General features: G+C 45.1%; 1 protein-coding gene across 1 annotated transcript in view; it reads left to right on the top strand.

Annotated features, from left to right (window-relative positions):
* Positions 1-14,203, top strand: part of NCAPG2 (non-SMC condensin II complex subunit G2) — a 72,940-nt gene that overhangs the window by 1,123 nt on the left and 57,614 nt on the right. The window contains exons 2-8 of the mRNA XM_070369002.1: positions 1,591-1,710; positions 5,076-5,264; positions 5,754-5,868; positions 7,254-7,408; positions 8,766-8,900; positions 12,692-12,786; positions 14,009-14,078. Coding sequence (XP_070225103.1) covers positions 1,633-1,710; positions 5,076-5,264; positions 5,754-5,868; positions 7,254-7,408; positions 8,766-8,900; positions 12,692-12,786; positions 14,009-14,078 — 837 coding nt within the window. The 5' untranslated portion in view covers positions 1,591-1,632. The remainder of the gene's footprint in view (positions 1-1,590; positions 1,711-5,075; positions 5,265-5,753; positions 5,869-7,253; positions 7,409-8,765; positions 8,901-12,691; positions 12,787-14,008; positions 14,079-14,203) is intronic.

Here is a 14,203-nt window from a genome sequence, read left to right as displayed (position 1 = left end):
AGAAAATGGGGGCTATGGCAGTGAATCTGGTCGTCTATTGGATTACTGTGGGAATTACACTTGGAAATAGAGCAAACCAGAAAAGCTACCAGAATCACAAACAAGCAAGGTCCCCATTTTAAGGTAAAAGGTTCTGTGTGGTTGGCTGCACCTTTTTTGGAATACTGTTCATTTAAACTCTTGAACTCAAACTAGCCATAATCATGCATCAGGCTTATTGCTGGTGACCCTCCTGCCTGCTTGGCGGGTCAGAAGTCATGCCTGTCTCTCAGCCATCTGAGTTGAGGGTTGAGGCGGCCATACTTTAGTGTTACTTATTTGGAGAAGTTATTTTCTGTTATTGTTGTTTGATTTAAATGCTAAGATCTTGGGGTTCTGCATTTAAGATGACTCTGTCCTGGTAATTGTTGCCATTGGTACCAGTAATTTTCCGTGTTGCTCTGCTTGTGACTGCAGGAGGTTTTCATTTATTTTTAAGGTAAGTGTCCTGCTACACCTATGTTCTTTGCAGTTGCTTCATGATCTCTTTCGAATCAGGCACTGCAAGCACTAGGCAGTGTAAATGGAAAATAGGATTTTTTCCGGGAGACAATCCCTGAGCTCTGTCCCACGGGGCCAGGGAGGAGTGCACCTGATGCGCACACTAACAAGCTCACAGGCGGCCCCGAGGCCACACATTGCCTGGCAAGGCCACCGGCAGGGTTTTCCTGGTGCAGGAATGCGCTTGAGGAAGGAGAGTCTTCAGGTGTTAGCAGCTCGGCCCAGTCTGTTCTTTGCTGAGCTGCCTCAGACCTGAAGGAGCATCTTGTGAAGGTCCTAGAAAGGGAGAGAGGTGAGCCTCCTAGAGCTGTTGGATTTCTCTGTCCTTAGTTGGTAACTTCATTAACAATCGATAAAAACATGATGTTTTGTTGATACTGTTCTCAGTGAAGAAAAGAAGGAAGTTATTTTTATTTATTTTTAATTATTTTTTAGCGATATAGTTGATTCACAATGTTGTGTTAGTTTCTGCTGCACAGAATCAATTGTACACTTATCCACTCTCTTTTAGATTCTTTCTTTCCCATATATGTCATTACAGAGTGTAGAGTAGAGCCCCCAGTGCTGTAATCAGGCTCTTGCTGCTGCTGCTGCTGCGTCGCTTCAGTCGTGTCCGACTCTGTGCGACCCCAGAGACAGCAGCCCACCAGGCTCCCCCATCCCTGGGATTCTCCAGGCAAGAACACTGGAGTGGGTTGCCATTTCCTTCTCCAATGCAGGAAAGTCAAAAGTGAAAGTGAAGTCGCTCAGTCGTGTCCGACTCCTAGCGACCCCATGGACTGCAGCCCACCAGGCTCCTCCGTCCATGGGATTTTCCAGGCAAGAGTACTGGAGTGGGCTGCCACTGCCTTCTCCGAGGCTCTTACTAGTTACCTCTTTATATACAGTAGAGTGTATATGTCAATCCCTTTCCTCCTTGGTAACAAAGTTTTTTTTTTAGATGTTATAGCTTGTTTAGGTCAGAATATTGTTAGAAACTGTCTATCACAGGTAGTGTAGGGATTTCCTTGCAGTTTTGGGTACTAACTATGATTGTGTTTTTTTTACTAGTGTTGCAGAATAAATGCCATATGAAAAACAGTTTGATCTGCTATGGAAAAACGTGAGACATTCATACAAGCAGTGTCTAAGGAGCTAATTGGAAAATTTTTGCAATTCATTCAACTTGATGTAAGTTTTATATTTAGCTTTATTGTGATTTTGACTGTTAATATATAGATGTTTTGCTAAAATCATTATATCCACAAGTGAAATATAATCATTTCAGTGAATCCGTACAGACCAAGGTGTATTTAAAGAAGTAAGGCAGAACTAAACACAATTAGATCTCCCGATGGGAGTGTTTCCCGTTTGCTTTAAGAGGGTTGTTGTGAGCATGCTAAGTGGCGTAACACAAGATGTTTCGAATCACCTACTTAAACGTTTATTGATCTCTTGTTCTGTGCGTGGCATTGTGAGGAAGACATCCTTTTTTGTCCTTAGGTTATTTACTGTGTTGTGGTGAATCCAGGTGTGTAAACACACCAGGGTAAGGGCTAAACTGGGGCAGAGGTGTGGAGGGACCCAGATTTAGACATGGAATGTTTCCCATCCTGATAAAAAGGCTGTGGAACCAAAGATCTAAAAAGTGAAATAAGTTAACCAGTCAGAGGGGTATGGAGAAGGACTGCGCTAACCAACAGGGTTAACTCTGAAGACTGGAGAAGTACCTTGTGTTTGAACTTAGAGATGTTTAGTGTAAAAACACCAGCTGAGGAAGAAGGAAAGAGGTGACATCGGGAATGAGACCTTGACCATTCTGAGGAATTGAGACTGTCCTGAGAGGAACAGGGACTTTTAAGCAGAGAGTGACCTGTGTGCAAAAGGGTGAAAGAGAGAGAAAGACAGAAAGAGAAGACTCACCTTTTGGGAATATTCCTTTGAACACAAAGAAAAGGACCTCATTCATTCAGCGAGGTCCTAAGTGGGAAGAGGGCAGGCTTGAGGGAGGAGATGGCTCACGTGGGATGTGCTGAGCGGCTCCAGGACGCACGTGTGAGAAGCGTGCAGGTGGATGTGGAGAGGCAGGCCTGGAGCCAGGAGCAGCTGGGCCGGAGGCAGGCTCGGGGGCGTCAGCTCCTGTGGGATGCGTTGGGTCATCCACGCAGTGTAGTAGGAGCAGGGCCTAGGACCGACTCTGGAGGACCCCAGCTTTAGGGCCCCGACTCTAAAATCTGTGACCTTGGGGCACATGACACATACCCCACTTGTTCTGATCATGCAGTGAAAGTCAAAGTAGTGACAGCTAAGAATTGGATGGAGATTGCGGGAGAGAATTCCAGACAAAAGTAGTGGGAAAGACGAAGAGCCCTGGACCACTCCGATGGGTCCCACGGAGAGGAGGCTGCTGGGACTGGGATGGAGAGGTGGCTTTGCTCCGCTGTCCTGCCTTGCTAGTCTCTTTACTCCAGAGTGCCACGGCACACCCCACGTGACTGACAGTCTGGAAGCGTGCAGGCAGCTGCTCTGAGGCTGCCCTTCCCCTGCCCTCGTTTGCTCGTTTATGCATATGGAGGGGCTGCGTGTGTAAGTGGTGTCACGGCCTCCTTGGTGAGGCACATGGTGTCGATTTGTGTCATTGCTGGTGCGTTAGTATTCCCACTTTTGTAATTAACAAGTGATCTTTGGGTGGCACAGTGGTAAAAAAATCCACCTGCCAGTGCAGTAGACACAGGAGACATGGGCTTGATCCCTGGGTCGGGAAGATCCCCTGGAGGAGGAAATGACAACCCACTCCAGCATTCTTGCCTGGGAAATCCCATGGACAGAGGAGCCTGGTGGGCTGCTGTCTATGGAGTCCCAAACACTAAGCAACTGACCACGCACGCATGCTGTGGGGAAGTAAATTGAGACTAGGTAAATTCTTTTCTCCTCATCCAACTTCTGCCCTTTGGAAGAAAACGAAAAGATAAAATACCACTGTCTCCCACCAGACTGAAAATACTACTTGTTGGGGAGATGTGGAATATTTGAAAATTTCATCACTGCTGGGGATATGGAAACTGCTACAACATTTAGAGTAATAAATATATATTCAACTGATAGTGTTGAATGTATACAGACTCTTCAATTGACAATCCATTTTTTATTTAGTCCTTAAATAAGAGCCATGTAAAACAATGTTCTTTGCAGTGTTTTTCTGAAATACCCAAAACCCAGAAACAACTAAATAGTGATCAACAGAAGAATGGATAAATATATTTTGTTATGTTTATGCAATGGAAAACTCTACAAAAGTAAAAGCAAAACTATAATGGAAATGAAATGAAACTAAATGAACTGTAATGACATGCAGTGTATGGATGAGCGTCACTAAATAATGTTGAGCAAGAGAAGCAAGATATGAAAGAACAGAGACCTTGTGACCCAGTTCTCTACCAAGTGGAAAATAGACCTATTTACAGGACATGGTTTAGGGATGCAAATGGTGGTGAAGTTATCAAGAAAAGCAAGGCAGTAATTACCATAAATGCTAAAAAAACTGGGGAGGGGAGGGCGGCAGCCCTGGAGGGGTGGTGGAGACACGAGGCTTTATTTATTTACCTACAGTCACACTTAGTACACTTTTCCATATGTGTATTTCACAATACCTTTAAAATATATTGATAGTTGGGGTTTTTTGCCTGAATCAATTATTACAATGATCACTACAAAATTGTGATTTTCCAATCCCAAATTGCTGCTGTATTTATTTATTGCTATTAATAGCATGCCAATGCCATTAGTTAATTATTGATAAGTTATTGGCTGTGTGTGCATGCTCAGTCACTTCAGTTGTGTCTGACTTTTTGTGATGCTGTGGACTACAGCCCGCCAATCTCCGCTGTCCATGGGATTCTCCAGGTGAGAATATTGGAGTGGGTTGTAATGCCCTCCTCCAGGAAATCTTCCTGACCCAGGGATCGAACCTACGTCGCCTGCATCTCCTGCACTGTAGGCGGATTCTTTACTGCTGAGCCATTGGGGAAGCCCAATTATTGGCTACTATTTATTATCAATATGGCCTCATTGGTTTTTATTTTATTCAAGGAGTTATAATCCCTTACTGTGGCTGTTGTGGTGCTCAGGTTGTACCAGATTGGATACAGGGACAAAGTCAGGGCCCAAGACTGGTTGGAGACCAGAAAACCTGCTTGCAGTCCTTTGCATGGCTGTATTATTACTGTTGTGGCTCTTACTGTTACTTGAGCTCTGGTGTCCACTTGTAACCAGATTTCAGGCCTGGAGACGGAGGACGTCTGGGTGGATTGATGTCAGGGGCAGTTTTGCTAAGGGGGTGAAGAGGAGTATACCAGGACTGACTAGGCATGGAGGCATCTGCTGCTTTCTGTCTGATCACTCCTGTTGCCCTTTTAGGACTGGATTTCAGACACTACAGCCTGACTCTCAAATTTCAAACTTAGTTATTAGCACATAAACTTCTTTTGATGCCATTATAAAGAAGATAGAACTGTTTTCTTGTATTTGAAATGTAACAGTTGCTATTTATTTTGCAGAATGATACTTGTGACCCGTTCAGCCTAAATGAGTTGATAGATGAATTATCAAGGAAGCAGAAAGAAGAACTGTGGCAAAGGCTCAAGAATTTGCTAGTAGACATGTTGTTGGAGAGCCCGGTGGAGGGGTGGCAGACAGCAGAAGCCCCCAGTGAGGACAGTGTGAGAGCAGAGCAGGATTCAAAAATGGTAACCCTCATCCTTCAAAGATAAATTTTCTTTTTCTTGTTAAAAAAGTAATTATTTATTGTATATAATTGAGTTTTACATTGTTAAAATTAAAGTTAGAAGACGCGGGTACCAGAAGTCTATTTAATGTGGTTACACCTTTTTGAGCCTACCGTTATTTACCCAGGATTCAGGGCTGCTCTTTTCAAACTGCTGATCTGTGTCCAGCTTTAACTCACTTTTTATTTTATTTTATTTTTTAATACTTATTTATAAACCTAGTTGCAGTATATGGGATATAGTCCCTGCCCAGGGATTGAACCTGGGCCCTGCACTGGGAGCCGGGATCTCAGCCACTGGACCACCAGGGAAGCCCTAACTCACTTTTTAGAATGAGTGTCAAGTGTGGCTTTATTTTCATAAATTTAGTAAGTTTTACATTTAAAATTAAATTTTAAGTTGATTTTAACTTACTTGTGCTTTGATTTTTTTTTTTTTTTTTACTTATAGCATAGAAACATAGAAATAATCCATGCAGTTACATCTGTGATTCTTGCTTCTGTGTCAGTCATAAATGAAAGAGAGAACTGTGAACCCTTACTGGAGTGTGCTGTTATATTAAATGGTAAGTTGACTTTGCAGTAACGTGGGGTGTGAATGAGTGCTGTGTCTGTGATACCAGTAAAAGGAAGCCCCCAGCAGTGGAGAAACAGGGCTCTTGTACTTCAGCTGGAAAAAACGAGCAAAGGAGCATTCCTTTAGGGGCTGTCCTGAGTAATTATTTCATTTGAGCCACATATAAGTGTTTCAGATGGTGAACATGTGCATTACTGGACGACAGGCTATATTTGAACCTTCAGGACCAATAAGAGCTGATAAGGGGAACCAGCCGTTGCAAGCTCCTTGACTGGGGATTCACTGCCCAGCAGCTCAGGGGAGCCCAGTACCTGTGGCACTGCCTCTTTTTCTTTAATTGCGTCATGAATATGACCTGGGAAACAGTTGTTGACTCCTCCTACTCGAATATTCCTAAGTTGGTACTCTAAATTTTAACTAAACTGTGAAGTGATAGTTATTAATTTAGTAGGAACACTAGTATGAATTTATGAGATGATCTGATCATATAATATTTGAATGAAATTATAGCTATAAAAGATGCAAAGATAACTTTGTTTTTTTTTTTTTTTTTGAAGAAAAATCTCACAGGTACCCTCACCTCCCACTGTGTGAATCTGATTAGTTCCCTAATCAGATTTTGTCATCAATTCTTACTGGCATTTTCATTTCACACATAAACCAGAGCCACTTGGCTTATGCATCTGTTTAGTATGCTCTTTTATTCAGAATTCTTGTGTGGAATTAATGTGTCTTACTAAGATTACCCCGGTCAGTATGAAAGGAGCTCCCAGATGCTTGTGGGTGTTACCACAGTTCATCCTCAGTCTCCAAACATGGTTTATAAAATTCCCCGTTAATTCAGGAATTTTACTTTAAAGGAATGGCTTTCAGATGTCTGGATTCCAGTTACGAGCACACTGTCAGCATTTTAATTTAGTTCTTGAGCTCTTTTGTTATTAACAGCACTACAGCTTTTCTATTCATTATAATAGTTGCTTTTACTATTTTTCACCAGTGAGCCAGAACTTGAGGCCAACAAGCTGAGGGGTAGCTGTGGGGTAACTGGTCACTCGGCCTGCCCTGGCTCAGCTGTTGAGTGTTGCCATGGGTGTCCCTGCACTCGGGTTTGGAGCCTCTCGTCGTTAGGAGTTTGGGCAATAGGACCTCTTGGTCTTCTAAAATTTCCTGTTCTGTTGGGTCTGCTTTTACAACAGTGGTGGAACAGTTTTTTAGTTAGCATTGTTTGTATGCTATAAATAATGTGTAGAAGTCTTGGTGAGTTAAACTAATGTCTGCTGGGCACACTTGTGAGTCACATGCTCTTCTGGGTTGGATCTGGACGAGCCCCGATTCACTACATGCACTCACTGTGCAGCGCCTACTCTGTTGCAGGAATTTTGTACGCGCTGCCAGAGGGTGAGCGAGCGCTGCAGGGCTCCATCCAGGACCTGTGCGTGAAGTGGTGGGAGAGAGGCCTGCCCGCCAAGGAGAACATGGGCAAGACCGCCTTCATCATGCTGCTGAGGAGGAGTCTCAGGACGAAGACAGTGCGTTCCCTTTCTAAAGCACACGCTGTGCTTTGCTGAGAAGTGCACGTGTTTACACCAGTTAGGAGTTACGTCTGCTTGTGCGAGGCCTGGCCCAGTGGCTCCCGGGCGGGGTTTTTCACTGGGTGATGCTCAGAGGTGGGCAGTCAAGGATGGGCAGAGCTCCACGTGCGTGCATTGTGCGTAGACTATCTCCCCGTCTTCCTCAGTGTGTGGCCTATGGAAGGCTGTCCCCTCGATGGGAACTGGTCCAGGGAGAACTGAGGGAGGCAGGGGGGAGGGTGTCAGGGAGAGCCTGCTGACCTGAGTGAGTGGGCAGGAGGGCGGCCGGGGTGGGGCTGTAGACTGCAGCCCAGGCCTGTAGAAGCTTTGGCAGGCCCACAGGAAGCATGGTGAGAACAGGATATAACGCATCCTTCAGTCTTTGGCATGCAACTCAGAGATCCAGAAAAAGAGCGGTTTTCTCCCCTGATCAAACAACAGCAGATACTTGTGTTCATCTTAGAAACCTGGGCAAATGAAGAAGAGGGAAAATGAAAAAAAAACAAAAATCATCAGTAATTCCACTGCCAAGGCGACCCTTGTCATTGAGGGATCTTTGGGGGTTTCTCTTTGCCCTCCTTCTACATCTTTGCTCACTTGTCACAGATTCCTCCAAGTGAAATTTGTAGGTCAGCGGGTTTGAACTTGGAGCTCTTGGTACACATTGCCAGCAGGTTTCTATGTACCTTGCAGCTGATCCTTTTCTTACCTCCTGTGGGACAGACTGTCCCAGGGTGGCCTCCAAGGAGCAGTCAATTTCACGACAGAAAAGAATCTTTTTGACTGCATCCTCAGCTCGCGCTCTGACCATGGGAGTGATCGAAAACTCGTTGTTTGTGTCAGAATTTATCCATAAGCCATCCTTGGTTTGCCTTTTTAAAATCCATTTTCCCTGCCATTCTTGTTCACCTTTAAAATCAAACGTCTGTACCTGTGCCGTTTACCACAGTAGCCACCAGCCACACGGGGTGATTACATTTCCAGTTAAGAACGTTCAGGTCTGTTTCCTGGCGGTGCAGTCCTGCGGCAGTCGCTCCTAGCCTGGCGTGGCTCAGGCCCCTCACACTCAGCGCAGGCTCGCCTCGTCGTTGGTACATAAAACGGTGTGCAGTGCTGGCTGGCAGCATCTCTGCTTGCTTTTGCCTGAGTTTTAGGAAAATGTTCTCTGGAGCTTTGTTTGCAAATTTTAAAATGTTTTCTCTTGTCATTTTTTCTTTTTGATGACATAAAATAGTCTCATAGTTAATTTGAAATGTGGCCTTACCCATTATTAAAAAAGAAAAATTAGTTGATTTTCTTTTCCTGTCATCCCCAGGGTGCAGACATATGTCGGCTGTGGCGTATCCATCAGGCTTTATATTGCTTTGATTATCATTTGGAAGAAAGTAGAGAAATTAAAGACATGCTGCTTGAGTGCTTCATAAATGTCAATTACATCAAAAAAGAAGAGGCAAGTGGTTTTTCATCTTGGTGTGTTTGTGAACTGCTTTTTAAAAAACTAATTTGTTTCTGACTGCGCTGAGTCGTCTTTGCTGCATGCAGGGGCTGTTCTTCGTTGCAATGTGTGGGCTTCTCAGAGCTTCTCTTATTGTGACGCGTGGTCTAAGCATGTGGGGTTTTCCTGGACCAGGGAGCACATGCATGTTCCCTGCGCTGGCAGGCGGATTCTTGACCGCTGGCGCACCAGGGAAGTCCTGTGAACTGCTTTGTGATGGGAGTTTTTCCTGAGTTCGTGAGTTTGCTGTTTGCATCATGCTCAGTGTTTTAATAAAAGAGCCAGCTTAACTGTCAAAAACTATTATATTTGTTGCAATTCATATTTACTGCGTGACAGTGTTAAGCAAACATTTTACAAGTCATTGCGTATTTCATCATTAAAGGAGATGGGAACAGGTGGCTGTGTGAATCCTGGGGGAACCATGATTGCATTTTAAATTAAAAATGACTAAAAATAAGGTTGAGAAGGCACTTCCCCATGGATTAGATCTGACCCTCTGCCCTAATTCCAGGTTAATTGGCATATAACTCAAAGCTATTATCGTAAGATTCTTGTTTTCTTTCATACCTATCCAGTAAATCCAAAGCGAGGTTCCTGGCCCAGTGCTCCACTGTCCACCAGTGGTCACTCCCACACTTGGCTACCGAGCACATGAAATATGGCCAATCCAGCTGTGGCCTTAAATGTAAAATATGTGGGGATTTGAAACTTGATATGGAAAAAGAATGTTAAATATCACATTAATAATTTTTGTGTATTTATTACATATTTAAATGACACTTTGGATATATTAGATTACATAAATACACTAATAAAGTTAATTTGATCTTTTTTACTTTTATTAATGTGGCTATTAGAGAATTAAAATTACAGAGTGGCTTGCCTAGCTGTCTTGGACATGCTCATCTGTTATCTTTAGAGTTTTCTGTACTTGTTTTATTTATTTATTTTTTTAAGAAGCGCTGGGAACATGAGCCTCTTGATAATTTGTTGTAATTTGGGCAGCGTTTTAGATTTAAAAACGGTATTGTCTGTCTGTTGTGGCCCCCTGGGCCCCTCTCGCTGCTCGGCTCTCCGCGGCCGCAGCGGCGGGGCAGCTGTCCAGTGTCACTTGCAGGGCCGTTGCTGCGCTGGCGTCTCTCACTGCAGAGCGTGGCTCCAGAGCACAGGCTCAGCACTTGTGGTGCACGGGCTTGGTTGCCCCGTGGCATGGGGTCTTCCTGGACCGGGGATCAAGCTTGTGTCTCCTGCCCTGGCAGTCGGATTCGTTACAACTGAGCCCCCAGGGAAGCCCCTCTAGTCTTTTTGTTCATTGTTTCGTCACTCAGTCATGTCTGACCCCTTGCGACCCCATGGACTACAGCACACCAGGCTTCCGTGTCCTTCACTGTCTTCCAGAGTTTGCTCAAACTTATGTCCATTGAGTCAGTGATACCATCTACCCATCTTATCTCATCCTCTGTCACCCCCTTCTCCTCCTGCCCTCAATCTTTCCCAGCATCAGGGTCTTTTCCCATGAGTGGGCTGTTCACATCAGGTGGCCAAAGTATTGGAGCTTCAGCATCAGTCCTTCCAATGAATATTCAGGGTTATTCCTTTAAGATTGACTGGTAGTCTTTTTAGATTGACTGTATTTCCATGTTGGGATGCAAAGCATGTTGTTTTTAATATAGAATATAGCCCTGACTCTGACTGCTTGTGGCCTGGCAGACACGATTTGAGGCAAAAGGGGGCAGCCGTCACCCATCCCCAAAGGAGGTGGGGAGGACCTCCCAGAGGGGGAGGGCCCTGAGGAACTTGCTCAGGCCTCACACTCACGGCGGGGCAGGGCAGGGTTTGACCCCAGTGTGCCTTCTTCGCACGCCCCCTCTCACTGGTGACACAGAAGGGCTGGACCTGATTGCGGCCCACACTGGCCAAAACCTTCAGCCCTGGGGCTCAGAAAGGCCGTGTTCAGACCCCTGGTGCCCACTGAACAGGTGGTAGGTCGCCTCGATCAAACACTGCTCAGTCCCAGTGTTCCTTCTGTGCTGTAGGGACAGCACCCACTGTCTCCCAGGGTGCCCTCGGGGCACACTCAGCCTTTCACAGGGCCCTCGGTGCCCACGTGACAGGAGATACGCTGACTGCTGCTGCTGCTCTGATGTCGTCATTGTTGGAGAGACGCTGGGCCTCTGCCCTGGGCATCCAGGGTAGTTGTGAAGTTTGGGAGAGTAAAGTATAGAGTGGATTCAGACACACTTTATATTGACTTACACATGTGTGTGTGTTAGTCGCTCAGTTGTGTCCAACTCTTTGCAACCCCATGGACTGTAGCCCACTGGGCTCCTCTGTCCATGGAATTATACATCAGATCAGATCAGTCACTCAGTCGTGTCCAGCCCTTTGCGACCCCATAAATCGCAGCACACCAGGCCTCCTTGTCCATCACCAACTCCCAGAGTTCACTCAGACTCACGTCCATCGAGTCAGTGATGCCATCCAGCCATCTCATCCTCTGTCATCCCCTTCTCCGCCTGCCCCCAATCCCTCCCAGCATCAGAGTCTTTTCCAATGAGTCAGCTCTTCGCATGAGGTGGCTAAAATACTGGAGTTTCAGCTTTAGCAGCATTCCTTCCAAAGAAATCCCAGGGCTGATCTCCTTCAGAATGGACTGGTTGGATCTCCTTGCAGTCCAAGGGACTCTCAAGAGTCTTCTCCAACAGCACAGTTCAAAAGCATCAATTCTTCGGCGCTCAGCCTTCTTCACAGTCTTAACTCTCACAACCATACATGACCACTGGAAAAACCATAGCCTTGACTAGACGAGCCTTTGTTGGCAAAGTTATGTCTCTGCTTTTGAATATGCTATCTAGGTTGGTCATAACTTTCCTTCCAAGGAGTAAGCGTCTTTTAATTTCATGGCTGCAATCACCATCTGCAGTGATTTTGGAGCCCCGAAAAATAAAGTCTGACGCTGTTTCCACTGTTTCCCCATCTATTTGCCATGAAGTGATACATAGCAGTGGGTAAACTGCACTGTTTCATACAGACGCGCACACATATATGAAATACAGGTGTAAATGGTCCAGATGGCTCAAGTGGTGAAGAGTCTGCCTGCTAGTGCAAGAGATGTGGGTTCGATCCCTGGGATGGAAAGATCCCTTGGAGGAGGAAATGGCAGCCATTCCAGTATTTTCCCATGGGAAATCCCATGGACAGAGCAGCCTGGTGGGCTATGGTCTATGGAGTTGCAAAGACTTGGACATGATATAGCAAATGAGCACTTAGACATAAATATATATGTGTGTGTTAAAAGTCTCTCTTTTTAAAATTTGTGTTCTCTTTTGAATTTAAGATAGCTGAACTAGTTTCCTGATCAGTTATTAATTTGTTCAGGTCAGTTTCCAGTCATTCTAGGTAAATGATAAACTTCTTCTGGACTCTACTGGCAACTTACTTCCAGTAAATACTTGTTAAAAAAGCTGCCTGTCAAAGCCTGATGGCCCTGCTGCTCGCACCAGTGTGCGGCCCCCACCTGCCGTGCTCCCAGCTTGGGCCCCCGCCGCTCCGGCATGCAGGCTCCACGTTAGAGCACGGGAGCCTCCTTCGTCGGGAGTAGCACCTCAGTACTGGTTGCTGCGCTTTCGGGAGTAGCACCTCAGTACTGGCTGCTGCACTTTCAAAGAGCTGTTTGTTGTTGGTTACTGGGGACTTTTTATTTGGTTGCAATTTTAACGTTACATCCTATTTTTAATTCATAGGGAAGAAGATTTCTTAGTTCTCTCTTCAATTGGAATATAAATTTCATTAAAATGATTCATGGGACCATTAAAAACCAGTTACAGGGATTACCAAAGTAAGTATTAAAAACAATTCATATTTTGTGCTTAGTCTGGTTTTGAAAGTTTCTATTGGACCTGACTTTGGTCAGGTCAACTTTTAGGGGCTTCCCTGGTAGCTCAGCTGGTAAAGAATCCGCCTGCTGTGCAGGAGACCTGGGTTCGATCCCTGGGTCGGGAAGATCCCCTGGAGAAAGGAGTGACTACCCACTCCAGTATTCTTGCCTGCAGAGTCCCATGGACAGAGGAGCCTGCTGGGCTATAGTCTATGGGATCACAGAGTGAGACACGACTGAGCGACTGACATGACAATGATGATGATTAGAAGCTTTAGAAATTATCTCTTATTATTTATTATGTACTGTTGTATTACTGAATAGTTATTTTCCTTGCTATAGGAAACCATTCTTTTTCAGTAGTGACATTGAAATTAAGACTTTACTTTGTGGTAGTCGTTTACATAGATTATTCACCGGTTCGATCTCAGCCTCGGCCGTAGTAAAGTTCATGTGGCTAGCACGTCTGGTCCTTTGGGTCTGTGTGCACACTGCGATCTCCCTAGGGCGGAGCCGTGTGGGTGGTGGAGGAGCCCTTGAGGAGGGGCTCTCTACTGATTCCCCAGCCTCTGGGCCCTGGCAGCACTGGGAGCTATTTGCCGCATTCGAGGTCAAGTCCTTAACCTGCTCTGGAATTTTCAAATCCTCTATCCCATCAGGTGGCTGTGTGAGAACTGAGTTGGGACTCGATGCTGGATCTCTGATTGTTCACTGGAATGCTGCCTCCTCTCCCCTCATTTGCACAATATTTGGGTTGAATCAGCAGATTTTCCTCATTATGAGTCTAAGTCAACCCTGGTATTTTAGGATTCCCTGTACCTGAGCTAATTAGTCTAGAATGACTCCAAGTTAAAGTGTATTTATATTTAAACTTTTTGTATTTATAGTTTTTATTAGAAATTTATCTTTAAAGTTTTTTACTTAAGAATTTGGTTCTGGGCGTACGTGTCATAGTTTCGCAGAAAGTAGTGAAGTTCTGGGGAAGCAGCGACTGAGAGGGAAGAAGCTGACGTTTCAGTCCTTCTCCAAACTGGTTTCTGCTTCCTGCTCCAGGCAGACAGCCTGTCTCTACTTCGCAGAGCACTAGTGTAAAACCGTGTCTTCTTCCCTGGGAGAGGAGACTGCCTGAAATGATACATGTGAAAATATAATTCTTCAAACTTGCATTAAATTTTTTTTCCAGATCTTTGATGGTACACATTGCGGAAATTTATTTCAGAGCTTGGAAAAAGGCTTCAGGGAAAATACTGGAGGTATGTCCTTTTCGTTTTATGAAGTGTTAGCGCAGCCACAGTAGGGCTGTTTGAACCCTTGTTTGTTCCCGTCAAGCCAAAGCTCACAGTGAGCGTCCACATGGCGGGGGCGGTGCTGTCCACAC

This window comes from Bos mutus, chromosome 4, assembly GCF_027580195.1.
Source record: "Bos mutus isolate GX-2022 chromosome 4, NWIPB_WYAK_1.1, whole genome shotgun sequence".
Taxonomy (NCBI): Eukaryota; Metazoa; Chordata; class Mammalia; order Artiodactyla; family Bovidae; genus Bos; species Bos mutus.
Note: the sequence above shows the minus strand (reverse complement) of the source record. Positions and strands in the feature narration are given on the sequence as shown.